Genomic DNA, 27,853 nt, shown 5'->3' with positions numbered 1-27,853 from the left:
GCTGGTGCTGTCTTGAAGGATAAGTGCATAATAGTCAAGAGCTCCCACACAGCAGAACGGGTGCATTTAATTCAAGTATTGATGCTTATGGCATCTCCTAATAGGACTATACAGATGCTCATTTTAATGATAAATGAAACAAATGCATCATGTATTTAATTATGTAGTATGTTTTTTGCAGTTTGAAGTGTATGTTGTATACCACTGTATACCATCTTAACCTTTTAGAGCTGACAGTGTGTTAATGTTTTGTTTTAATAGCTTAATTTTTATGAATCCGACTTTAAAATCCCAACAGTTATGGGATGTAATATGGATTGTGGGAATCACAGATTTCATCCTAAAATTCATCTTCATGGTCTGTAAATGCTTTATCATTCTCCTGCCATCATTCATCGTGTCTTTTAAATCAAAGGTAAGATCTTTGTTAAATGTATTTTTTTTCCTTCATTTGCCTCCTTCAGTCTGTTTTTCTTTTAAGTACTTAATTTGTGACCCTTTCTTTCAAGTTCAAGTGCCTATTTCATAAATAAATGTAATATACAGAGAAGCCAAATAAAATTCAGGGAAAATGTAGTGTTTTGTATCGCTTGCCAAGACAAAGGGATAAGTGAATAATGCTGTATATTACATTAAATCAATAAAATCTAAAGTAAAAAAAATACTAAATCAAATAGCAATAGTGGCGTTTGTGTACAGATAAAACCTGAAGTCCAAAACAGTTGTTAAATAGTAAGTGGGTGACCCTCAAAGATCTTTACAGCAGTCCCAGTCCTGTCCATAAGGTTATTCCTTACTGTTGAAGTCCTGCATAGAAACAAGTAAACTTCTTTTCAGTCAAGTTCATGTGACAACCAGTGTAACATCGAGTAGGTTTTTGTAGTGGTAAAATGGTGACAACAGTTCCCAGACAAGAACAGCACAGCTCCAAAAGACACATGTCACTTCAAATTCATAAATTTGAGTCCCACAAATAGCAATCCAAAATGGATCAAACTTTAGGGAATAGATAACCAGATCTGATGGTACAGAAAGATTAGGTCCTGATTATGATCCAAGTTCGAGTAAGAACTCTGGCACCTGTTGGAGCTGACATGGAAGGATGGAAGTGAGCTTGCAGGTTTGGCTATGCCATTCATGGAAAGGGAGTGATTGTACTCAGTCTGGCTCCTGTGCAAGTGGAGACTGCCAGGAAAGTTGCAAATAAAGAGGACATAAGTTTTGAATCTCAAGCTGGTAATGTTAGCACACAGATGTGTGTGTGTGTGTGTGTGTGTGTGTGTGTGTGTGTGTGTGTGTGTGTGTGTGTGTGCACGTACGTGCACACATTGAGGGAGAACACTTGATTCACCGTGATATGGTGCTTACACCACCTGCAATGGAGAGGTTATTGCAGAGTTTGGGTAAGGATGAAATGATGCCTCCTCCACTGGTGACAGCACATTGAGGCTGTCTGTTGAGGGTAGTGCCTGCTTGCCAAGGCTAGAAGATCGTTACCCTTTGGGGTCTCTTTCCAGAGAATAAGCTGTACTACTACGACTGGTGGGTCACATACTCCGTGGAGTAGTGCAAGAGGGAGGCACCAAAGCACCCGCATGGCTGCCTGGATGATGGTCCTCTCCATATTTGTGAGCAAGTTTTTTTTTTTTTTTTTTTTAAATTCTTTTTATTGATTTTTTTTTTAATCATAACATAAATCATATCCAACAACATGACTAAAAGATATGTACAAACAGAAATTCTTCTACATACACTAACTATATACAAAGCCCATCTAGATGGTCTTCAAGCATAGGGATAAAAGGTTCCGTTTTGAAGTGTGGGCACTCAAAATGCCGAATGCCAACAAGCCAAAAAAAAAAAGACCAAAAACACGGGAGAAGAGCGAATCACAAAAATCGCTCTTGTCCTTTAAACTTTTTTGCAGGTGGGGCAAGCTCCCCCCCGAACCCCCCCGAGCTTATATATGCCAACTCTTTGATAGTCATACGTCTGAGAAATGACATCTTGAACTTGATCTATGCAAGTCCTTTCTATTGGCTGTTCAGTCTCTCTGTTTCAGGACTCAGTCTAGTGGGTTCTGACATTTCAAATAGTTACTGCATAAAAGGTGTATAGAAAACAAAAATGAGGCAAATGAACTCTGCAATCAAAATCCTAGGCTTCATATCTAGCATGTTCATTGGTGTCACTGGAGGAGGGTTCTCTGACCAAACAAATGCACTTTCCCTACACTAGCACAGCAAGAAACAGCCAGATCATTGGAAAATACCAAAATAGCAAACTAGTGGAAGTCCGAAGTCTCTGCTACAGCCCCAAACCAGTAAAACAGGTCCACTAACAGTAAATGGCTTCCTGAAGAACAGCTAGTAACTTTAGTGGCAGTAACATTAAAATGTTAACCATAAATTGAAATCCCAAGTCCAAATTTTATGGTAGTAGCAACTTTAATATAGAAGTCACAGTAGGTTGGGCATGAAAAATAACCATGTACTACAGACCCTTTCAGCATCCTAGTTCAGACATACTCTGTCATCTACAGATTTCCTTTGGGGAATTCATTCCAATTTGATTTCTGTAGATTTTGTCAGAATTGTTGGTAGACAAAACTAAGACCGGATGTGACCTCTATAATGTGTTCAATCAAACTGCAGTTTAGAGACATGTAGAGCATATGACTTGTACCTTCCTGTAGCTATCTAATTAGCATTTTAATTTGTATACCCCTTATATAGTCCTCCACCCCCTGTATTTCCTACCTCCCTGCCTGTCAGTCATCAGCCTGCAATATATGTGTGTGTGGGTATATATATGGCTTAAATTCATTCATGTAATCTAAATCTCATTTCAGTTAAGCACAATGATCAAAAAATTATCTAATGCATGCTTTATGTAGTCATGGTTTGAGCTACATACCCACAAGAACAACACTAATAATGAAAGTTTGTCAGTTTATGATCGTGGTGGTAGATTTTTTTTTTTGTTTATATATTTTGGACTATGTTTAGATGAAGTATTCAGTAGGTTACTTGATCTTTGTATCGATCACTGCTGCAGGAGCCATTTCCCGATGTTTCAGGGCACCTTCCACATTTACAAACGTTTGTCAGCTTGTGCTGAGCTGATGAATGACCGGTTTGGATGGGTGCCAGCTTTTGAGGATTGATGGTTAGCTAATGCTGTTTCATTGCTGGACTGGTAAGTTTCCTAATGGAAAAACTTTCTACATTACCTTTAAAGTTGTTTAAACTAAGTTTTTGAGGAAAAACAGCTACTTTCAAGTTAGGGGAAAGTATTTTTTTGACTGTCTCATGACGTAACAGGAACACACTTTTTTTTTTTTTTTTTTTTACTTTTGTGGTAAACGGTTGTTTAAAACTACTTTTTCTGTTGAGAAAAACTATTTATTTTACTATTTGCGACTGGGGAAAGTTTTTAGTTGCTCTTTACTGTGATTTTTATGAGAAGTTGTTACTTTTTTACTACCACTACTACTGCTAAGATTCCTTGGGAAGCAAGCAAGCACATTTTTCAGCTTGACCTTGGAACAATCTACCGGTCCCTTGTTTGGACCTTCTTCCAGCCACAGAAAGAAATGGTTACCTAAGCAGCCTTTGCGATCACAGCAGCTGTACAGCTACAGCCACAGGTGGGTGACTTCTCTGGCTAAAGCTGATTCCTCAGGCCAGTCAATTTTTCTTTGGATTCCATACAGCCACTGTAGACAGGGGGTTAGCCACATCCTCTGCGGCTGATGGAGTCCCCTCACTGGGAAAGGGAGAGCTACATTTTGTCTGCCTTCTGAGAAGGGTCAGAGAATGTGTCCCTGTTTAGCCAGAAAATTTTCATACTAAGGGAAGCTGTGCTTGCAAGTACTGGGTCTTTAGAGTTTGCTCTTTCTCTGAAGAGGTTCAGGATGTGGAAACTGTAGAGGATTCTGAAGAGGGAGATGCAGTTTTTTTTTTTTTTTCAGGTAACCTACTGGTGGACAAAAATTGAACACTTGAGCTTCAGTTGCCCCACATTTGACCTGTTGACAAGCAAAGTTTCTCCATAAGAAATCACTATTGGGGAGTTGTGCCAGAAGTGATGCCTTTTTGGGGGGATTTCCCCTTCAAGTTGGTGCTACCGTGTAGCTGGTATATATAAGTTCGAAGGTGGGTGAGGTTTTTTCTTTTATTTTTTTCTTTTCTTTTTTTTCCCCCCAGCAAATGCAGATGGGGGATTCCTATTTGCTATCCATTTGCTTTCGTCCACTAATAATGGAAGCATTTTTTTTCTCCTCAGTTCTCAGTTTTCTGATTCAGATTCTGATGAAAGTATGGTATCTGAATCTTCCTGTGAAAAATTCACTTTGAGACGATTTCCAGAATGAGACAGTGTTTTCAGTGGGAGAACACTGAGGTTTCTCAGTCACTTAGAATATACTGAGTTGCCACAAGTGGAACTTCCAGAATCCTTAGCTATCCCCCTAATGCTGTCAGCATTGGAGGATGTGTTTGTCACAGCCTGTGCTATCCATAACAGCCTAAGAAAGTAGATAGAATATACAAAGTTCCTTAGTCTTTCAAGCTTTTATACTCTCATCACAGACCTGACTCAGCTGCTATTGCTTTACTTAATCCAAGTGCTGCCAAGCATTTTGTTAATTTTAATCCTCCTCCTTCTGACAAGGATGGTAAAATTCTTGATAGGTTTGGGGGTGGGGTTCTTCTGCAACTTTGATTTTCAGAATTCTGAATTTTCAGACTCGTATGTTAAAAGTTTATATGAAATACTTGGCTGCAGTTTTGTCTTTTGAGGAAACATCTAATCTGACATTGTTTTCATTTGATCTTCAACCTGTGGAACTCTTGATTCGGCACGGATCTGACTTAGCCATATACTCCAGCATCTGATCCAAAATCCAAGCTCCTCCTCTACCCATAATGCCCCGCTGTACCTCCTCCCTTCAGATCTCATTTGCCACTCGTTTTGAACACCATGGGTTCCAGTTGCTCCAAGCTCCTTAGGCTTCTAAGTGGTTGTAAGTCTTTTTTTCAGTCCTTTATTCTTTATTTTTCTATGTTCCTACCCTTTTCTTTCCCCACGTCGGAGTCAGTAAAACTGTAAAAAAAAAAAAAAAACTCTCCTTTCTTTCTCTTCCCTTTTGTGATTTGTGAGAGTGAGTGCATGTGTATCTTGTTTCCTGTCTTCATGGCTGCAACTCCCAAGCCAGTGTTCAGGAAGTGTGCAATGTGTGGTGTGTTTGGTGTTGCTGCACCTGGATTCCTCCTGTTCAATTTGCGCGGGCTTCATCCCCCGTGCCCCCATCGACAGGAAGAATAAACTGATTCTGAAAGGCCTTCTCCCTCCACCAACTGAGGCCTCTTCTTCCTCTGCCCTGGCATCTGTGACTCAAACTCCCAGTAAGAAAGACAGGAACGGAGAGAAGGCCCATCATATGGAAAGGAATCATATGAGAAAGAGATCCGCCAAGAGGGTGTCTTCTGCTGACCCGCCAACTAAGTCTCGGCCTGAGCTGGGCCGGAGTTCTCCTCAGCTCCACTTTCCTTGCTTTTCTGTGGTGCCAGAGACTTCCCGGACTAGGTCTCCTGTCCCAGCTTCCTCTTGGCATCTTTCTCGGCCGGGGTCAGTGGCTTCTTCAGTCTGGTCCACTTGCAGCCTGCCCGAAGCCAAGGTGGACAGATGAAGTTTCTTCAGGCCCAGATCCAGCTAGGAGTCTTGCCAGCTCCATCCCCCTCTGGGGCCGTGAGCACGCAGTCTGGTTTTCTCCTGATTTCTGTGATCTGACCTTTGACTTTGGAATCTTTGAGTCCAAGGTTCCAGAGTGTTGAAGGGTCGGCATCGATGGTTCCTTGCACGTCAACTCCAACTGTTAGCTTGAGCGGTTTGGCTCCAATGTTTTTGGAGCGGACGGTCTCTCTCAGCCGTAGCTTTGATGTCAGTTCTGAGGGACTGGTTTCGACTGCGAGACTCTGAGTTGTCCCTTTCCCCCGAGGCTTCATCACAGGGAAGCTCAGCTCTGGCTCCGGCTGCTCTGCTTCCTGAGGTCCATTCCTTTTCGGCATTTGAGGTGGTGGAGAGGGTTCTCTCAGCTCCTTTGAGAGCCTTGACACACACTTCCTCGTGTTGGCGCCTTCTTTTTCTGGGCCGGAGTCTTCTATCCTGCCCCCTCAGGGACAGCCTGCTGCCAGACTGCCTCAGGAGGTTCCTATTCAGGAATTCCCCAAAGCTTCCCAGTCCTCCCCAGAGTCCCCCCTGCCCCCGGAGGCTCTTCAGAAGTATATGTGCAAGAGGAGGCATTTAGACTCCCCTCCGGAGTCTCTCACTGATGATACAGACTTGTCACCCCCGGATGGTCTCTCCTTTGAGGACATCATGGAAATCCTTCGCCAACATGGTGGGTGGTCTACCCTCAAGCCCAACCCTGATGAGTCTGTATTCCTGGAGACATTTGGCACAGGACCCTCTACTTCCTGGGTGTCCCCCCCCCCCTCTCCGGATCCCTTGGTGGACCTCATTTCTAGAAGAGCGTGGAAGGAACATGACACAGTTGAGCCTATCCCCAGTTTCCCAGACAAAATGCTCAGTGCCCCATTTGACAAGCCCCAGTGGTCTAAGGTGTCTCCAGTTGATGCCATGGTGGTTGCGGCAGCCATCAAGAAGGAGCTGGCTCAGGAGAGCTCCACGGTGCATTCTCCGGACAGGGAGTCTAGGGTGATGGATCATTTTGGGAAGTGAACCTACACTTCAGCCACCTTTGCTTTATGTGCACTGAGTTATTTGGCCCATGTTATCAGACTGCAGAGGGATCTGGTCAAGGAGGTAGCAGAGTCTGCACCAGGGTCCATGTCAGCAGAGAAGAAGGTTTTCTCCTTTCACATGGCCACTCTAACTGCTGATCTGATGTTGTTAATCTTATTTCCATTCATCGCTGTCGGGGATCATTTCCCAGTCCTCCGAACCGAATTGGCCTGTTTACCAAGCTCGCACCAGCCAAAAAAACTCTAGAGTTAAGTCTCTACCCAGAAAACCCTTTTCCCTGTTACCTCAGATCTCGTTTGCTGCGTACCTGTAAAGCCGCGTTTTAACTGAGCTCTCAGCTAAGTGGAACTTTATTTGATATTTGTGTGGAAAAGTTTTGATATCTTCATATTTTATTGAGCAAATAGTATTTCTAGTGTGTTTTCTTCTGTCTAACCTGGTTTTCTTCCTCTCTACTCTACCCGTTCTTAACGTTGGTAAACTTTCAAGTAGCATTGTTGTTACGGCCTTTCCCTTACCCTTTTGTGGTATTCCTTCAATACCATAGCTGGTATTGTCTTTCCTGTTTAACCTATTAGCTTTGGTTTTTAGTAAGGTGTTTTCTTTTTTCTCTACATATCACTGTATTGCTATGTTTGTGACTTCTGGAATGGTGTTTGACTTTGTCCTAGTTATATTATACGGTTGGCCTGTAGTGTCTTTCTGTCAAGATATCGGATAAGAAGGGTACTTCAGGTTTTAAGCATTGTGCTTCATGTAATAGCAAGATGTTCTTCATCTCACATTGCTGCAGTCCTTACATATGGGTAGTCCGCTGTCCTCGGTCGGCCCGAATACCAAAGTATTAGGCTGACGTCGGTCATGGGCGCTCAGATCTGACATCAGAGCGTCAGGGTATAAAAGCGCATGATCGACGTCATATCCTCAGTCTTTTTTGCCGCATGGTCCGATGCAGAAGCAGCGTTGCAAGTGCCGTTCGGCGTTCTGAAATTTTCGTATTCTGAGTTTCAGACCGAAACCAAGTTGGGCTAAGTACCCCGTTGGGGAATATTTTTGTGTTTTCTTGCCTCAGTTAATTCCGGATGTCAGAAAAAGTGAATAATTGTATTTCTTGTGGGAAACAGATACCGCATAGGGATTATCACTCTCTTTGCATTCCTTGTTTGGGACCGGACCACGACGTAGTCGGGTGTCGGTTTTGTGCTAGGTTTAGTAAGCGCACTATAAAAAGAAGGTTATCTTGTGCTAGGTTAGTGTTTGCTAAGCGGTGTAATTATAATAGGGCGTCGGATCCTCCGGCCCGCTTCCAGAAGCGCAAAGACAAATCCTTGAAACCTAGACAGGTTGATTCGTCCGTTCGGACGCCGGTCCTGCAGAAACTACAGTGGAGCAGGTGGATCCGGCTGAAGTTTCTGTTGAGTCTCAGGGGGAAACTTTGATTTTGCAGGATGTGGCCTCACAGGAGTCAGGTCAAGCTGAAGGGGCCTCTCAGGTTACTGTTCTCCCTTCTATGCCTAAGGTGGTTAGGCCTTCTGCTACTATTTCTAAGGCTTCTTCTAAGGGCAGGTCTGTTTTGCCTTCCTCTGGTGTCCCTCCAGGTACTTCAGGGTCTGTGCCTAAAAAGCACATGCTTTAAATGGCAGAAGATTTGATTACTTTCATTAGAGGTTCTATGCCCCCTCCTGATAAGAGGCCCAGGGTGGAGCCAGAGTTGGAAAGTTTGGATCAGGCCTCAGATGACTCAGACTCTTCTGCTGAAGATATTCAAGATTTCCCCCCTTATTCGGATTCTGATGCAGAGGATTCCACTCCTTCTGCTTCTCCTCCAGAGGATTTTTCATTTTCAGAAACTCTGCATTCCATGAGGGAGCATTTTAAGTGGGAAGGACAGGATTTCTCTGATTCACGGAAGAGGCTTAGGGAATTCTTGTTTTTACCACAGCATAGACCCTTGGCTATACCTCCTGTTTTGGATGTTGTTCAAGATGTTTTCTCGGAGGCTTCCCTTAATCCAGATTCTTTGCCTCCTGCGCCAGTTAAACCGGACAGGTATTACAGGGTGCCGGAGGCTCATATATATCTGTATAAGAGTCCTAGGGCGGACCCAGAAAATATTAGTCAGGGGCCTAAGGGTGTTAGAGCTTCTGTTGTAAAGAATCCGGTTCCTCTAGATAAGGAAGCTAGAGCTTTGGATAGATGGGGTAAGAAGGTGTATACCTCTTCTACTTTAGCAATGAGGGCTTTAAATTGCCAGTTTCATATGTTGAAATATCAGAATTTCCTCCTTTCTCAGCTAAAATCTAAAGTGGATGCTTTGGCAGAGGGCATAGAGTGTAAAGAATTGCAGGATTTAGTACATGTCTCTGAACAGGTGGGTAAGCATTCTTTGCAGTGTGGTTTTGATGCTGTACAGGCCTCTTCTAGGGTGGCTGCCACTGGTTCAGTTCTTCGTAGGCACGCCTGGCTTAAGGATCAGAATTTGTCCGAGCATGTTAAGACTAGAATTCTGGATGCCCCTTTACAGTCTGAAGTTTTGTTTGGTCCCCCTGTGGAGTCGGTTTTGAAGAAAATGGAAGACAAGGCTAAGTCCATGCAGACTGTTAAAGTTTTTTGCAGGTGCAACCTCCAAAGTTTAGTAGAAATTGGCCTACTAAGGGGTGGACCTACCCTTCTTCTGATTCTCAGTCTAGGGGTAGATCTAGACATGGCAGGGGCAGAGCTCACAGTACATTCAGGCCTAGAACTTGGAGTTCACCTGCACAATCTGCAGGTGAGGGCAGGGGCCAGTCCTTTCGTAAACAGGCCCAATGACCTGCATTTTCAGCTGCCAGATTCTTCTTCCCTGGCAGCTCCTTTGGGAGGAAAGTTAGCACTCTTCAAGCAAAACTGGCTTTTAGTCACCCAGGACAAATGGGTATTGGACATTATAAACCGAGGCTACAAGTTCTATTTCCATACATTGCCTCCTTTCAAAGGCATGCCAGGCGTTCCTCCTCGGCAAAGGATAGAGGCTCACAAGCAGATTTCTTTACTTCTTCAAATAGGAGCTATACAGCCAGTTCCTCTGTCAGAAGTGGGACTAGGATTTTATTCTCGCCTGTTTCTAGTACCAAAGAAAGGGAACACGTGGAGACCAATTTTGGATTTATCTATCCTCAACACTTATCTGGACATTCCAAGGTTCAAAATGCTAACGTTACAACAGCTTTTACCTCTGTTGGGAAAAGATCACTGGATGGTAACTCTGGATCTCAAAGAGGCTTATCTTCATGTTCCTATCAGGCCCAGTTGCAGGAGGTACCTGCGTTTTCGGCTGGAAATTTACATTATCAGTTCTCTGCATTGCCCTTTGGCTTATCTACTGCGCCCAGAGTGTTCACAAAGGTTCTGGCTCCAGTGATAGCCTTTTTCAGGTTAAGAGGAATACAGATTTATCCTTATTTGGACGATTGCCTGATTATTGCACAACACAAAGGCGAACTTCTGCATCATCTACAGTATGTGATGGTAGTGTTAAGATGCCTAGGGTATTCTGTGAGTGAAACAAAGTCCAGTCTAGTACCCTCTCAGGACATGTGCTTTCTGGGTGTGAGACCGAATAGAGCTTCCCAGATGGCCTTTTGACCCCGGACAAACAAAGAAGCCTTTCTCTTTATTTCCATCAAATGTCTCTACAGTCCAGGCTGACTGCAAGGACAGTCCTTCAAGCCTTGGGGTTCATGGCATCTTGTATTCTGGTGCTTCCCAATGCCAAACTGCATATGAGGAAGCTTCAATGGTATCTCAAAAATGTATGGACACAACACTGCCAAGATCTACACACTGTCATTCAGATAATACCTTGCATTCAGAAAGAATTTTTGTGGTGGGCTCAGGAATGTCACCTAAACAAGGGACTCTCTGTGACCCGACCAGAGGCGAGTCAGATTCTAACGACAGATGCCTCGGACAAGGCTTGGGGAGCACACCTCAATGGAAAATGGGTGCAAGACACATGGCCTGTCAGACTTCAACATTTGCATATCAACTTGAAGGAGATGTTAGCAGTCCAATTTGCATTGATGGCTTTCAAGGATTTACTTCACCCAGGACAGGTATTGATTCAAACAGACAACACTACTGTCATGTGGTACATCAACAAGCAAGGGGGAACCCATTCTTACCCTCTTTACAGGCAAGCGATGATTTTGTGGGAGACTGCTCTCAGTTTACACCTCAATCTTCAGGCAAGGTTTCTACCAGGAGCACAGAACTCCTTAGCGGATGTGTTGAGCAGACAAATTGTGGATCCTCACGAGTGGAAACTGGATCCTCATGTGTTTCAAAAGTTGACAGTGTTATGGGGGACTCCAGACATAGATCTGTTCGCTTCTCCACTAAATTACCAGTTGCCAAAGTTTTGCACAAAAATGTTTCATCCCACAGCTTGGAAGGTGGATGCTCTATCATTCAGTTGGAGCAATCTTCATGTCTATGCCTTTCCACCTCTGCCTCTCATTCCCAAGGTACTCCTGAAGGCCAGAATAGACAAGCCATCCATGATTCTGATAGCTGGATTGGCCTCGACAGCACTGGTACCCACTACTGAGGAGTTTGTGCAGGAGCCTCCATGGCCTCTGCCTTTGATTCCGCATCTTTTGTCTCAGGAGGGCAATCACTTCCTCAATGTCAAGATTCAGTCTCTGCATCTCACAGCCTGGCATATTCTGTGTTAGACCCTGGAGGGTCTCAGCTTCCACAACAAGTTTTGAATGTTATTTTGGAGGCCAGAAGGCCTAGTACAAGGAAAGTTTACGCTGATAAATGGAGGAGATTTTTCTTTGGAGCAAAGCGAAGGACTTTGATGTTTCCAAGCCTGATTTAAGTGTTTCTCTTCAATATCTTACTGAGTTATTGGACAAGGGTTTGTCTTTCTCCTCGATAAAGGTTCATGCTGTAGCCATTTCTGCTCACTATGACTGTGACCCTCCTTTATTTTCCCATCCTTTGTTTAAGCAATTTTTTAGAGGGGCAAAGAACATAAGACCCCCACGTAGAGCTCCTACTCCTGCTTGGGATCTCAATTTTGTGTTGGAAAAGCTTACTCTACAACCTTTTGAGCCTGCAGCTACTGCCGAGTTAAAGTATTTATCATGGAAGACTGCTTTTTTTGTTGGCCATTACCTCTGCAAGAAGGGTTTCTGAATTACAGGCCCTTATGGCAGTGGAACCTTTCCTGATTTTTCATAAGGATAGGGTATCTTTGCGTACTAATCCTTCCTTTATGCCTAAAGTGGTTTCTAGTGTGGCCTTGAACCAAACTATTCATTTGCCTACTTTTTATGCAAACCCCCAAAATAAAGGGAGAAGATTTTGCATACTTTGGATATTCACAGGCAGTTACGTTATTATTTGAACAGAACCAAGGGGTTCAGGCAGTCTCAGCAGTTGTTTGTTTCTTTTGCTTTGGGTTCTCAGGGAAAACCTGTTTCAAAACAAACTATTTCTAAATGGATTGGGTTTTGTATTTCTTTCTGTTATTCCCATCATGGTAAGGAGATTCCGGCTGGAATCAGACCTCATTCCACTAGAGCTACTGCCACTTCTACTGCCTTTCTAAGGGGGTAGCTACAAAGATATTTTGGAAGCAGCCACTTGGAGTTCAGTACATACTTTTTCCAAGCATTACCACCTTCCTCTTTATTCTAAGTCTAGGGCTGGATTTGCCACTGCAATATTACAGGGCATTTTAGCAGCCCCTAATGCTTTATGATTTTGCCATCCTCCCTTTACCTCTGCTTTGGGATTCTACCCATATGTAAGGACTGCAGCAATGTGAGATGAAGAACATAGTACAGTTTTGTACCTACCATAAATGTAGATGTTCGAAGATCCACATTGCTGTAGTCCAATTTACCCTCCCTCCTTCCCCTCTGTAGTTTTGCATGGTTATGTGGTTTGGGTGATGGTTGTTGTTGGGCATGTTTTTGGGAGGTATCCTGTTTTTGGGCTGTGGCCTTTCTTTTTAGGGCCTTCTGACATCTGGGGCAAGAAAAGACTGAGGATATGACGTCGATCATGCGCTTTTATACCCTGACGCTCTGATGTCAGATCTGAGCGCCCATGACCGACGTCAGCCTAATACTTTGGTATTCGGGCCGACCGAGGACAGCGGACTACCCATATGTAAGGACTGCAGCAATGTGTATCTTCGAACATCTACATTTATGGTAGGTACAAAACTGTACTTTAACTAATAGTGATTCTCACCATGACTGTGTATACTATTCGGGAGTGCCCCACGTGTCGGTGCTACCTCCATATGACATTTGTCAGACTTTCAGTCAATGTACTCTTAATGAGCGCAAAAATAAACTGTTTCTGAAAGGGTTGCTCGACTCCCTTCTCAGAGGCCATTTCTGCGATGGAGGTCTCAAACCCCTCCTAAAGATGAAAAGAGATCCCACTCTGTTCCCACTTCACCACATCTGGTGATCAGGGCAAGCCTGGGAAATCAAAGGTCCCAAAGTTGTCTTCAGAGCATAAATCTGCCTCTATGGCTCTGTCTTCCTCGGCTCAGAGCATCTCGAAACCTTCGATACAGGTGCCAGTTTTGGTACCGGTCCTGCCTCTGGCACAGATTATAGACCTTACTACACCTATTTCGACTTCGGCACCTGTGGCCACTTCGGCTCAGGACACACCTTCGACGACCTTGTTAGTTACCATTTCAGAACTAACCGTTTCGGCTCCGAGTGCCACTTTGACACCAAGCGTTGTACCGACTTCACTGGATTTGACTCCTTTACTTCCAGTTTCGAAACTAGAGACTTCAGTGCCAGCAGACCTTAGACCACGGATCAGATACTCCCCTTCCGTAGATCCATTTCTGGGCCAAGAGTGTAGCCTTTTTATTGAACGTCCTGACTCCCCGTCCGGAGTATCCACTAGATCCACCAGGAGCCTGTCGGAACACGACGTGGTGAGTCTTGTGGACCAGCTGTTAGCCAGGGAGATACCCATACTTTCTAAGACCCATCCACCTGCAGAACTTGGGTTGACTTATCCACGGACTCCATCTTACACTCCTCCTTCGATCATCCCGATTCTGAAGCCTTCTGCTCTGACATCCTTCTTGGAACCCATCACCCTAGCGCATCTCACTCCAGCTCGGAGTTTACCCCTTTGGTCTTTAGTTCCTGCTGAACCGTTCTTTCCTCAATCTGGGGATTGGGGGACGGGTGCTTTGGCCTGGGGCATGGAGACGTCTTTCTCCTCGGTTCCATCCTCAGCACCGATAGCCACGTCCGCACCGATCCTGCTTGAGGCTCCACCTGTGGGGGCAGGTTCGTCGGAGTAGGGTGTGACCCCAGTCCTGAGGTTGTCTTTCTCAGTTCTGGGTTCCCATCCCTCTTCGGGTGGGCCTGCCTTCTGCATGATGGAGAGGGCTCTTGCTTCTGGCAGCACTCCTTTGATGTGGGAACCACAGTTTTTACCCCTCTTGAGCTACAGCTGTCACAGACCACACCCCCAGGACACCGGGCAGAGAAGGCGCAGGACACCCCTGTTCAGGGTACCCGCTCTTCTGAGTCCTCAGCGACCCCCCCCCCCCACTGAAGAGCCCCCTCGAAAGAGGACATGCAAGAGGAAGCACATGGACTCACCCAAGAAGTCCTTAACTGAAGACACGAACTATGATGATGGTGAAGGGTCCCCACAGTCACCTCCTGATTATGTCGTTCAGAGACATCCTGGAAATGTGAAAACAGAGAGGTGATTGGAAGCCCTCCAACCCTTTGTCTGAGGAGTCCATGTTCCTGCAGACTTTCTGCGCCTGGCCTTCTAGATCTTGGGTGACCGCGCTTGCCGAAAAGCTCGTCCAGCTCGTTGTGCAGCGTGCTTGGAAGAACTCCGATTCGATTGAGGCAATCCCTTGGAGACCAGACAGAATTCTTTCCCCTCCCGAGGAGAACCCGCATTGGTCCAAAGGAGTACCAGTCGATGCTATGGTGGTGACGGCGACCACAAAAAAGGACTTGGCTGAGGAAAGTCCCACTGTCCACCCGCCCAACAGTGAGTCCCAGGTGGTGGACATACTTGGGAAGCGTGTTTTTGCATCAGGGACCTTTGCTATGTGGTCTCTGAATAATCTGACACATTTTATGAGGCTCTAGAAGGATTTGATCTGCAAACTCTCTGGGATGCTGGCAGGACAGTTGTCTGACGAGGTCAGGGACAAAGTGGCCTCACAGCTCGAAACCCTGGAATCACTATCCAACTTGTCCATGAGGTTGCTTTCCCATGCAACCGAAGGGGTGGATAGAGCAGCGGGTTCAGGCATTGTCATGAGGCGTCATGCCTGGACGCGCATTTGTGACCTCGCGGATCCCTTCAAGTCTTCCTTTCTGAATGCTTCCATCGAAGCTTCATCCCTTTTTCACTCCAAAGTGAAGGACATGCTAACCAGTTGCGAGCAAGAAGGAAAGACCCTGTCTGCCGTAGGCCTACGGCTTTCCAACCCTCAACATACCTTTTCCAGGAATCAGAGGAGTGGAAAAATGTGGCACGAAAAATCTCAGGATCCTTTCCGTGCCACATGATGGTGATACCCCCAGGGTCAGAGGGGGGTAGCAATTCCGGAAGACACCCCTGTAGAGGCAGAGGGGGTCCTCATGACCAAGGCTCCAGGGATTCCTTCTCTGGACAGCCTTACCAGTGCTCCTGAAGAACAGCCGGATTGCTTACTTCTGGAAGCAGTTTTTCTCTGCACCAAGCTGTCTGGCAATCTATCACCACCGACCGTTGGGTGCAGAGTATCATCACCAGAGGTTACACCATTTCCCTTTCTTGTCAACCAAACCTTCCAGGAAAACTTCCCGACCTTCCACCCAGTCAAAGGGAAGAAGCTGCTTCAGAGATTATTATACTGTCTCGAAAAAGAGTCATCCAACCAGTCCCACAAGACCAGCGCGGATCCGGATTTTACTCAAGATTCTTTTTGGTGCCAGAAAAGACAAGGGACTGGAGACCCATTTTGGATCTCAGCAGCTTAAACAAGTCTGTCACAAAAAACAATTTCCAGATTTTCATGGTTCAGTCCATTCTTCCCTTTTTAAGAGAAGGCGATTGGATGTGCTCAATAGATCTCTGGGATGCATATTATCACATCAAGATGGACGAATGCTCCAGGGGTTTGCTTCGCTTCCAGCTAGGGGCCAGTCATTATCAATTTCGTGCCCTGCTGTTTGGTCTCTCTACAGCCCCCAGAGTGTTCACAGCTCACTTGAGAATACAAGGATTCCAGGTGTTTCCATATCTGGACAACGGGCTCCTCACTGCCCCCACCGAGCATCTTCTGGTAACAGCATCGCATTATACTCTGTCTCTCTGGCAAAATTTTTGGGAATAACGATACATTGGGAGAAATCAAACCTTACTCCTGCATAACAAATAGAGTTCATTGGAGCAGTGTTCAGTACTCAGTCCTGTCTAGTATCACTCCCAATTCAGACTCCCCTGATTGAGGCTTCAGCTCAGAGTGATACTCTGTCAAACAAAAGTCTCAACAAGAGAAGTTCTTCAGGCCCTAGGCTCTATGGCAGCTTCAGTCCCAATAGTGACTCTAGCAAAGCTACATGTGCGGATCCTGCAATGGCTCCTTTGTCAATGGTTCCCAAACCATCACCCCCTCTGTTATCTGATTCGAATAACCAACTCTTGCAAACAGGACCTCCTTTGGTGGATGAGGCCAGACATGGAACTTTGGAGTCACCCATTTCAATCCCCTCAGCCCACAGCTATTGTGACCACGGATGCTTGCCTGATCGGGTGGGGGCCATTTCCAGGGAATGACTGTCCAAGGCACATGGTCCACCTCAGAGGCCCACCTGCATATCTGTGCTCTGGAACTGAGAGCTGTGCTGTTAGCGTTGCAGGCCTTTAATTCGGCTGTCCCTTCCAGGACAATTGCAGTTCAGTTAGAAAATATGTCAGTGGTCTATCAACAAGCAAGGAGGAAACAAGTCCACCCCCTATGTCGAGAAGGCATGAGAATTTGGCAGTGGGCGATAGCTTCCAACCACTTTCTAATAGCAATGCATATCTCAGGGAGCTCCAGCGTGATTGCGGACAAACTGAGCAGATGCAGCCTCATGCCTCACGAGTGGTCTCTCAATCCTGAGATGGCGACAGAAATCTTCAGCCACTGGGGCTAGCCTTGCTGCAACCTTTTTGCCTTCCCATTGAACAAGTGCAGCAGCTATTTCAGCCTACTTCCCCCAGAGGGGGAGTCACTGAAGGACACTCTAATCCATGATTGACCCATAGGACTTCTTTACGCTTATCCTCCCATTCCCCTGATTCCACAATTTCTAAAGAAAACTCTTTGGTTGAGATGCAAGGTGATCCTCATAGCTCTGTTCTTGCCTTGACAAGTTTTGTTCCCCTTCCTTCGGCCTCACCTAGTATACATGCCATGGATTCTGGACCCTCTACCAGATCTGATTACTCACCCCCAATGGTTGAATCACCCAAATCTGTCCATTCTTAAGCTGACAGCTTGGTTTTTCCACTTCTATCAGTCGCCAGGCAAGCTAATCTCTCCTCGCCTGTGCGAGAAATTTTTCTGGACTCTCATAAACCATCCACCAGAATATCAGGATAAATGAAAAAGGTTCTCCATCTGGTCCAAAGATAACATGCTAGACCCGTATTTGGCTCCAGTAACTGCAGTGCTTCAGTATTTGGCTAAGTTTTTTGATGATGTAGCCTCTGCCTCTACCGTACGAGTACATCTAGCGGCAATTTCCACAGTGGTGTAGATAGCACCCCTCTTATCTCTTTACTCCTATGCAAGGCCTTCCTCAATGGGACCTCTCATGTCAGGCCTCCTGTCAGACAGCCTGTGGAACCATGGAACTTCACTTTAGTCTTTGACTCAAAAACCCTTTGAACCTGCTGCAAAGCGTGACTTAAAGTTTTTGTCTTGGAAATCCTTGTTCTTGGTAGCTGTCATGTCTGCCAGAAGGGTCTCTGAGCTGCAGGCATTGTGCATCAAGAGGCCCTATCTGGTCTTTCATAAAGACAGAGTATCACTTTGGACGAATCCATCCTTCCTTGCCAAAGTTGTTTTTGAATTGTCCATAAACCACACCATTCATCTACCAGTGTTCTTTCGGAATTTTGTCAATAGAAGAGAGTACTGCCTTCACTTCTTAGACGTACATAGACAACTGAGATTTTATCTAGACAAGACCAAATCTATCCGTAAATCTGAACAGCTTTTCATCTCTTTTTCTGGACCCAGAATGGGAGAGGCTGTTTCCCAGGTTACATTATCAAAATGGCTAAGGGACTTGCATACATTTCATCTATTCCCTCCGTAAGGAACCTATGCCAAAAGTTAAAGCTCACTCAACTAGATCTATGGCAACATCTGTAGCTTTCTATTCCAGGGCTTCCATGGATGACATCTGCACAGCAAATACTTGGGCTAAGCCTCATACCTTTATCAATCATTGCAAATTGGACTTGGTCTCCAGAGGGAGAGCTGCCTTCGGCTCAGTGGTACTCAGGAATGTTCTTCCATAAGGGCCATCCATAGACATCAAGGTAGCTTGGGATTCTGTTCCATCCGTGATGAATGGAAAGAAGATTAACAACATCAGATAAAGAAGTTATGTCTTACCATAACATTCCATCTGTGTTGTTCATCTTCTTTCATTCATCACTTCCCACCTTCCTACCCCCTCCAAAGACTCCTGGGGGATGCTTTGGGTCTAAGTGGTGTCCTAGGGTATTTGCGCAGAAGTGGCCTTGACGTTACTTCTCTTTCTCTAGCAAACTCGATCTGAGGTAACAGAGAGAAGGGCATTCTGGGTAGAGACTTAGCTCAAGAGTTTTTTTGGCTGGCGCGAGCTTGGTAAAAAGGCCGACTTGGTTCCGAGGGCTCGGAACTGAACCCCATCAGTGATGAATGAAAGAAGTTGAACAACACAGATGGAACGTTATGGCAAGACATAGCTTCTTTTTTCTAACACGTCCTTGAGACTACTTTCTCATGTGACTGAGGGTGCCTCTAGAGCTGCCGGGATGGCCGTGGCCATTATGCGGCATGCCTGGCTCCTGCTTTGTTCCTTTTCAGAGCCCTTCAACATGTCATTCACAAACACTCCCTACAATGGTTCCACTTTATTTGGTAAAACTGTTTGTGAGACGTTGATCCAGAGTGAGATAGATGGGAAGACTTTGTCTGCTGTCAGGATCCACTTCTCTACTCCACAAAGATCCTTCTGAAGGAGTCAACGTGGAGTCAAGAAGATGTGGTTTCGGAAGTCTCATAATTTTCCCCAGGAAGGTCAGGATGTTCTTCTTCTTCATGTTTCACTGTTGCAGTCATCACATTGGGTTATCTGCTTGCAGTAGCCCTCAGTCGGCCTGATTATTAAAGTCTTAGGTCCTGCGTCGGTTGCTGTCTCATCTTCCATGACGTCAGGTAGTCAGGGGTATAAAGCATGCAGCTGACGCCATTACATTAGTCTTTCTTGCCGTGCGGTGCCCGAAGCAGAAGCAGTTCGCAAGTGCTGGACGTCCGACTCCTGAAATTTTCGTTTTCAAGTTTCAGAACCAAAGTCTTCAACAAAGCTAAGTACCCCGTTGGGGAAACTTTTTCTTGCTCTAAACCGATGTCAGTAAAAGTCCATAATTGTATTTCTTGTGGAAAGCAAATACCTCATAAAGATTTTCATTCATACTGTATTCCTTGCCTAGGCCCTGACCACGACGTCCCTCACTGTTGGTTTTGTACCTTATTTAAGCAACAAACTATTTGTCGTCTGTATATTTACGCATCTGAATTTTTTGGTACTCTGTTCAATTACCCAGATATGGCTTCGGTAAGCCACCCGACTACCGACATTCTGAAAAAACGCAAAGATAAAGACAGAGACGGACCACAAAGATCAAAAGCTGCCGACAGCGCTTCTCCTAAGCTAGTCGCCAGTTCACCGGTACTCAGTGAGGTGCTTTCGCAGCCCCTGATGCCCGCTATTTCAGATTCGCAGGGCTCTGCTGAGACCCATTCAGAGTCTGGTATGCCGTGAGATGCTTCAGCTGTGGAACCTGCAGATGTCTCTACCTTGGATGGGTCCGGAGCCGCTGTGCAGGCACCGGCTTGTGTGTGTGTATATTTAGGCCCTACTGACTTGCATATTAAAATGACACCATCTTCTTCAAGGCCTAAAACTCGATCCATGCCTAGAAAACCAACGACCAGACCACATGGTCAGGCCTCTGTGTCTAAAAAAAAAATTATAAGAATGGCTGAAGACCTTATTACTTTAATCAGGGGAAGCCAACCTTCCCCCTCTAAGAGACCTAGGACTGAGTTTGCTTATGATTCTTCTGATCAGGATTCTGAAATTTCTGTTTCCTCTGATGACCAGGATTTACCCTTATCTACCTGTGAGGATTCTGGTGCAGAGGACTCTATTCCCTCTGCTTCCCCTCCAGAGGGATTTCTCTTTTGGTGAAACCTTGCGTACTCTTAAGGAACATTTTTGCTGGGAAAGCCAGGATTACTCTGACTCTAAAAAGAGGCTTAGGGATTTCTTACTCCTGCACCAACACAGGCCTTTAGCTATCCCCCCTGTACTGGACATTGTTGATGATGCTTTTTCGGAATCTAGCTTGGCCCCTGACTCTTTACCTCCTGCTCCCAGAAAAAAAAGATAGATATTACAGGGTTCCTGACTCTCACAAGTTCCTTTTTAAAAATCCTACTGCGGATCCTAAGACCATTTCACAGGGACCCAAGGGCATTAAGTCTACACTTCTGCTACCTTGGCCATTAGGGCCTTAAACTGCCAGTTTCATATGTTAAAGTAGCAGCATATTATTGGATTGTTTAAACAGAAAATGATGTTGATTCCTGACTGTGCTGAAATTAAAGATTTACAGGATTTAATGCATTCTGCTGAACAAGTTGGTAAACATACTTTGCAGTGTGGTTTTGATTCACTGGAGACATTTTACAGGGCTGCTGTCACTGGGTCTGTACTTAGAAGGCATGCTTGGCTTAAGGAGCAATCTTTGCCAGATCATGTTAAAGCTAAATTGTTGGATGCTCCCTTAAACCAGGACTGCCTGTTTGGCAACAAAGCAGAAGTAGTACTTAAAAAGATGGAGGAAAAAGCTAAATCTATGCAAACTGTTAAAGATTTCCTGCAAGTACAGCTTCCCAGATTTGGTAGGCATTGGCCCTCTAAGAATTGGTCCTTTCCTGCCTCTTCAGGCCTTCTCAGTCCAAACCCAGAACCAGCAGAACACCCAGGCTTCAATCCCAAGGTACGCACAGGACTAAGTAGTGGGGGGCTCCTACTTCCAAAGCAGAGAGTAGTAAGACTCCCCCCTATGGTAAACTGTCTCAATGACTTAACTTTAAAACTCCCAGGCCCTGCTCAGCTGACTGCTCCTTTAGGGGGGAAAGATTGCCCTGCAGGCAAAAAATTGGGAACTCATTAACTCATTACCCAAGACAAATGGGTTTTAAATATAGTTTCCCAAGGACACAGATTCCACGTCCACACCTTACCAACCCCAAACGGTTGGCCAGATCTATCCCCAAATCAGTGGGCAGAGGTTCAAAAGCAATTTCTCTCTCTCAAGTATCAGGGCTATTCAAACTGTCCCAGAAGAGGAAAGGGGACAAGGTTTCTACTTCAGACTTTTCCTGGTGCCCAGAAAAGACAACTCCTGGCATCCTATCCTGGACCGCTCTATACTAAACACATTTTTGGTGATCCCAAAACTCAAGATGCTAATTCTTCACCAGTTGCTTCCTATGCTAGGCAAGGATGCCTGGTTGGCAACACTGGATTTAAAGGAAGCCTACCTGCACATCCCAATCAGTGAATTTTGCAGGAGATACCTACGCTTCAAAGCAGGCTTCATCACTTCTCTGCACTGCCCTTTGGCTTATATACTGCGCCCAGGGTATTCACAAAGTGCCTAGCTCCAGTCATTGCATTTTGCAGGCAAAGAAATTTCAAATATACCCATACTTGGACGATTGTCCAATTCGGGCAGAAAGCCAGGACATACTATTGAATCATCAGGTGTTTGTACAAAAATTGCTAACTTCTCTGGGGTACTCCATAAACGAAAAGAAATCACATCTTGTACCCTGCCAACAAATTGTATTCCTGGGAGCAAGCTTGAGCACAACTTCCCAGATGGCTTTCCTCATGCCAGAGAAACAAGTTCATTTGACAGCCTACTTCAAACTACTGGCCACAAAAACCGTGCTAGCTGCAAGGCAAATACTGCAAGCCTTGGTGTTCATGGCCTCCTGCATTTTCCTAATTCCATATGTAAGACTGCATATGAGGAAACTACAGTGGTATCTAAAAAGCCTATGGTGTCAACATTCTCAGGATCTACAATGATTGCTATCATACCTTGCCTACAGATGGAGTTCCTTTGGTGGGCAAGGCCTGCCACCAAAACAAGGGACTTCCATTCAATCTACCCCCTGCTGCCCAAACCCTAACAGTCGCATCAGACTATGCATAGGGGGCTCACTTGGCAGGGAAGTGCATTCAGGGCAAATGGAATGAAAGTCAAATGCACCTGCATATCAATCAAAAAGAAATGTTAGCTGTACAGAATGCTCTGACAGCCTTCAAGGACCACATTCTTCCAGGACAATTAATGGTAAAGACGGATAACACCACTTTTATGTGGTACATAAACTAGCAGGGGGAACCCACTCATACCCTCTGTGCAGACTAGCCATAGCTCTGTGGAACACAGCCTTGAGCTACCAAGTGCATCTACAGGCACAATTCCTGCCAGGAAAGCTAAATACACTGGCAGATGAACTAAGCAGAAATCTCATGGACCCACACGAGTGGAAACTGGAACCAAAGATATTCAACATGTTGCGAAACAAATGGGGGAGCCCAGAGATAGACCTGTTTGCTTCCCCCAGAACTACCAATTGCACAAATTCTGCACAAGGACTCCCCACAAACAAGCTTGGAAAGTGGATGCCCTTTCCTTCACCTGGAAAAACCTATCAGTTTATGCCTTTCCTCCTCTGCCTCTCCTCTCCAAGGTACTACTAAAGATCAAACAGGACAAACCAAGGATGATACTGATTGCACCAGAGTGGCCACACCAACACTGGTGTACCCCCTCTTGTGCAGTGTGTCACTGCTGGCACCCATGGCACCTGCCTCAGACCCCTACCCTGCTGTCCCAGCAGGAGGTCCAGATCCTGCACCCTCAGCTTCAAACCCTGAACCTGGCACTCTGGCTAATTACCTGATCTCTCCATTACCATTCCTCAGTAAGCAAGTGTTGGATGTCATTCTGGAGGCAAAGAGGTCTAATACTAGAAAATCTTATGCTGAAAAATGGAAAAGATTCTGTTCCTGGAACCAGATTCAGGGGATGGGCACAGCATTTAACTGAGACGCTTCACAAGGGCCTTTCCTTTTCCTCCATCAAAATTCATGCCTCAGCCATTTCAGCTTATTACAACACAGAACTCACCCCTCTTCTCTCATCCACTGCTCAAGCAGTTCCACAGAGGGGCCAAAAACTTAAGACCACCTAGGAGAGCCCCAACTCCAGCCTGGGACCTTAACATTGTATTGGAAAAACTCACTCTACCTCCTTTTGAGCCAGCTGCAAATGCAGAGTTGAAATTCCTTTCTTGGAAAACAGCTTTCCTTTTAGCCATCACTTCAGCAAGAAGGGTGTCTGAATTACAGGCCTTTATGGCATTGGAACCTTTCATCATCTTTCACGTGGCAAAGGTGTCCCTTAGGATCATTCCCTCCTTCATGCCCAAGGTGGTATCCAGTGTGGCTCTTAATCAGTCCATTCATTTGCCAACCTTCTTTTCTAATCCACAGAACAAAGGGAAACATATGCTCCACTCCTTAGATGTGCAGAGACACCTTAGATTTTACTTGGACAGGACTAAACCTCTCAGGAAATCTGAACAGCTGCTGGTTGCATTTGCTGCAGGGGCAGAGGGGAAGGCCATTTCAAAGCAAACCATTTCTAAATGGATAGGCCATTGCATTAATTTCTGCTATAAGCACTATGGAAAACCTACCCCACAGGGGATAAGACCACATTCAGCCAGGGCTGCATCTACCTCTACAGCCTTTCTCAGAGGTGTCCCTACCAGGGACACCCTAGAAGGGGCTACCTGGAGTTCTGTACATACTTTCACCAAGCATTACCATTCGCCATTTTTCTCTAAATCCAGAGCTGGCTTTGCCACTGCAGTCTTGTAGGGCCTTATAGCTGGTCCTAATGCTATCTAATTTCCTCCTCCCATCCTTAGCTTTGGGAATCTACCCAAATGTGATGACTGCAACAGTGAAATGCGAAGAACATAGTACAGTTGTGTACACTTACCATAAATGTAGATGTTCGAGTGTATTCACAGTTGCAGTCCTGGTTACCCTCCCTATAGCCCCCTGACTTCTATTGACTATACCTCTGTTCTTGTTTACTATGTTTAAAGCTTTTTGGTGTATTTGCTTTTTTGTTGGAGGTGTAACCTTGTATATAATTGCTTCCCATTATGGGGGCACCTGACATCTTGGGCAAGAAAAACTGATGTAATGGCATTGGCTGCAGGCTTTATACCCCTGACTACCTGACGTCATGGAAGATAAGACAGCAGCCGACACAGGACCCAGGATTTGATAATCAGGCCAACTGAGGGATACTGCAAGCAGATTACCCAAATGTGATGACTGCAACAGTGAATACACTCGAACATCTACATTTATGGTAAGTGTACACAACTGTACTGTTTGTCTTCCCCTGGGAGCAGAGGGGGATATGACAGATGCCATTGTCATGGCAGAGGGGGTCCGAAGAGCCAGGGGTCTTGAGATTCATTGTCGGATAGACCCTTTCAGCAATCCTGAGGGATTTCCTGATTGCTCATCTCTGGAGGCAGTCGGGGGGGGCATCTATCACTGCACACAGCAGCCTGGGAGTCCATCACAAACGATCGTTGGGTGCTGCATATCATTTCAGGAGGTTACTCTATCCCCTTTTTTTATCCTCCCTCACCACAGAAACACCTCCCAGATGTTTCACCCTGTCAGCGGGAGGATGCAGACGTAGAAATCACCAGGCTGCTCTCAAAACAAGTCATCCAGCCCAACCCCCCCCCCCAAAACTCTCTGGATCGGACATTTCGTCTAGGTTCTTTTTGGTTCCAAAGAAAATGGGGGACTTAAGATCCATTCTGGATGTTTCTGAACCTGTCCATTGCCAAGACAAAGTTTTGGATGGTCACCCTTCAGTCCATTCTGCACTTTGTGCAGATGAACGACTGGATGTGCTCTGTCGACCTTCAGGATGCGTATTATCATATCAAGATAACACACACTCTCGACTGTTCCATCGCTTCCGGCTGGGAGCCAGTCATTTTCAGTTCAAAGTACTCCCCTTTGGACTCACCACCGCTCCCCCCCCCCCCGAGTGGTTACCAAAATGATGGCTGTAGTGGCTGCTCACTTGGGGGGTCCTGGACTATTGGCTCCTTTCCACTCCCTCCAGGCATCAGCTGATTCATGCCAGGGATTACCTTCTCTGTCTAGTTCCATCCATGGGCATCATGATAAATCTTGCCAAGTCACAGCTTGCACCTGTTCAGATGTTGGGCTTCATCGGGCACGGTTGGATACTACACAGGGCAGGGTGATTCTTCCCTCAGACAGGTTATTATTGCTTCATCATCACATAGATTACATTCTGCAGATCCAGCTTCCCCCGGCAGGTATGGTTTTTCAGCCGTTGGGGTCCATGGCATCTTTCTCCCAACAGCACACCTCCACATTAGGGTTCTTCAGTGGACCTTAGCTGTTTGGTGGTCCCTTTTCATTTTCAATCTCCCCTTGTTGCATCCTATTTCGTTGTCTCAAATTTGCCGGGACACTCTTCTGTGGTGGCCTCAATCCCCGGATCTTTTTCTGGGCCGCCCTTTTGTTCTTCCTTCCCTTGCAATCATGATGACCGTGGACACCTCCCTGCTCAGATGGGGGGGGGGTGTTGCATGGGAAGGATAATCCAAGTCACATGGTCTTCCCTGGAGAACCGTCTGCATATCAGTGTCCTGGAAATGAGGGTGGTGCTTTTGGGGTTGCAAACTCTCCATGCCTTTTTCCATACCAGGACAATTGCTATCCAGATGGACAGTATGTCTGTGGTCTGGTACATCAGGAAACAGGGGAAAACAGATCTTACCCCCCCTGTCAGGAGGCCATGAGATTGTGGGAGTGGGCAATCTCCTCTGACCATTTTTTGGTGGCAGCGCACATTCCCGGGAAGTCCAACATTCTAGCAGGCTCAGCAGATCTATACTGATGCCCTATGAGTGTTCTCTGAATCCATCAGTTGTGAACAGGATCTTCCTAAGGTGGGGTCGTCCTTGCTGCGATTTCTTCGCCTCTCCTTCCAAAACGAAGTGCAGTGAATATTTCACTCTGATACCGCATCCGGAGGAGTCACCCAGAGATACTATAGTCCATGCTTGGTCCTCCGGTCTACTGTATGCTTATTCTCCTTTACCTCTGATTCCCAAGTTTATCCAGAAAGCACAATGGCTGGGGAGCTCAGTCATCCTCACTGTCCCATTCTGGCCTTGTCAAGTTTGGTTCCCCACACTGTGGTCTCATCTAGTGTGTCCTCCCTGGACTCTGGATCCAGTTCCAGATCTGTTCACGTACCCATCAGGGGTTCCTCACCCAGATTTAGCCAGCCTGAAGCTCACTCCTTGGCTGCTCCAGTTTCCATGATAGCTAGGACTCCCAGGTTCTCTTCTCCTGTCAAAAAGATCCTGATTGCGGCCCACAAGACTCCTACCAGGAAGGATCTACTGTAGCAAATGGAAATGTTTTTCAACCTGGGCTTCTCAGCATGACCTGGATCCTTTTTTGGCACCAGTCCCTGCCATTCTAGATTTTGTAGCCCATATTTTTATAATGGCGCTAGTTTTTCTACTGTTAAAGTTCAGTTGGTGGCTATCTCTAATTTCTATGTGGGTTAAAATTCAGCTTCCTTAGCTTCATCACAGCTCCGTAAGGCCTTTTTGAAAAGTACCTTTCTTCTCCAGCCTCCGGTTAAAGACCCCATTCCTCCTTGGGATCTAACCTTTGTGTTATAGGCCTTGGTTTCTTTCCTTTTGAACTAGCTGCATCAGTTGATTTGCAATTTTTATCGTGGAAGACCGCCTTTTTGGTGGCTATTACCTCGGCCAAGAGGGTTTCTGAACTTCAGGCATTATCTGTTAAGCCACCAAACCACTCACAAAGAAAAAAACAACAAAATACAGATCCAAATTACAGGTTTATTGCACTTTAGCGCCTCAGGCAAACAGCCTTCAAGAAGTGATACTCATTAGAAAAAAACCTCCCTTATATATACAAACCTAATTAACAATAATTCCATAAAACAATAAAATAACTAATTAAACCAAATATTTCCAATTAATCTCAATGATTCATCCTCCCTGGTAAAAGAGTGTTATACTTTAAAATAAAAACAGCTTCCTTATACAATAATATATTTTTTAACAATGCAGCATCTCCCACTTTAACAAACACTTTTTCCAAAACTGTTGCTTATAATAATGTGTAGTCGCTACTGTGGCGTTCCATAAAATGAATAACAATGGAACTTCCGCTTTTTGTTTTTTTATGTCTCTAATGTGTTCCTGCAACCTGATTTTAAACGTTCTTTTACTCTGACCAATGTAAAAAAGGTTGCAGGGACACTTCCTTCAGTATCACAAGAAAATCTGCCAACAGGGTTAAATTTGCTACCATTAATTTTTTTGAAAATTGGGAACTGCAGACTTGCATACATTAGAACTATTGCATATAGCCCGAATGCACATGCGGATACTGCAATGGTTAGTTTTCACACAATGGTCTTATCAGGAACTTCTGATGTCTCACCACATTATAATAATAAAGTCATGCAAAACGGATCTTCTTTGGTGGCTTACCTCTCCTCAAGTGACAATAGGACGTCCCTTTGTTCTTCCAACCCCGGTTGCCACTGTGACCAT

At 45.4% G+C, this 27,853-nt stretch overlaps 1 protein-coding gene across 1 annotated transcript in view; it reads left to right on the top strand.

The window, feature by feature from the left end:
* RNFT1 (ring finger protein, transmembrane 1) overlaps positions 1-27,853 on the top strand; it is a 1,122,488-nt gene that overhangs the window by 327,392 nt on the left and 767,243 nt on the right. The window contains exon 5 of the mRNA XM_044054534.1: positions 262-415. Coding sequence (XP_043910469.1) covers positions 262-415 — 154 coding nt within the window. The remainder of the gene's footprint in view (positions 1-261; positions 416-27,853) is intronic.

This window comes from Protopterus annectens, chromosome 13.part0 (genome assembly GCF_019279795.1).
Source record: "Protopterus annectens isolate FY-2018-M chromosome 13.part0, PAN1.0, whole genome shotgun sequence".
NCBI lineage: Eukaryota > Metazoa > Chordata > Ceratodontiformes > Protopteridae > Protopterus > Protopterus annectens.
The sequence above is the reverse complement of the archived record's forward strand: the minus strand, read 5'-3'. Positions and strand labels throughout refer to the sequence as shown.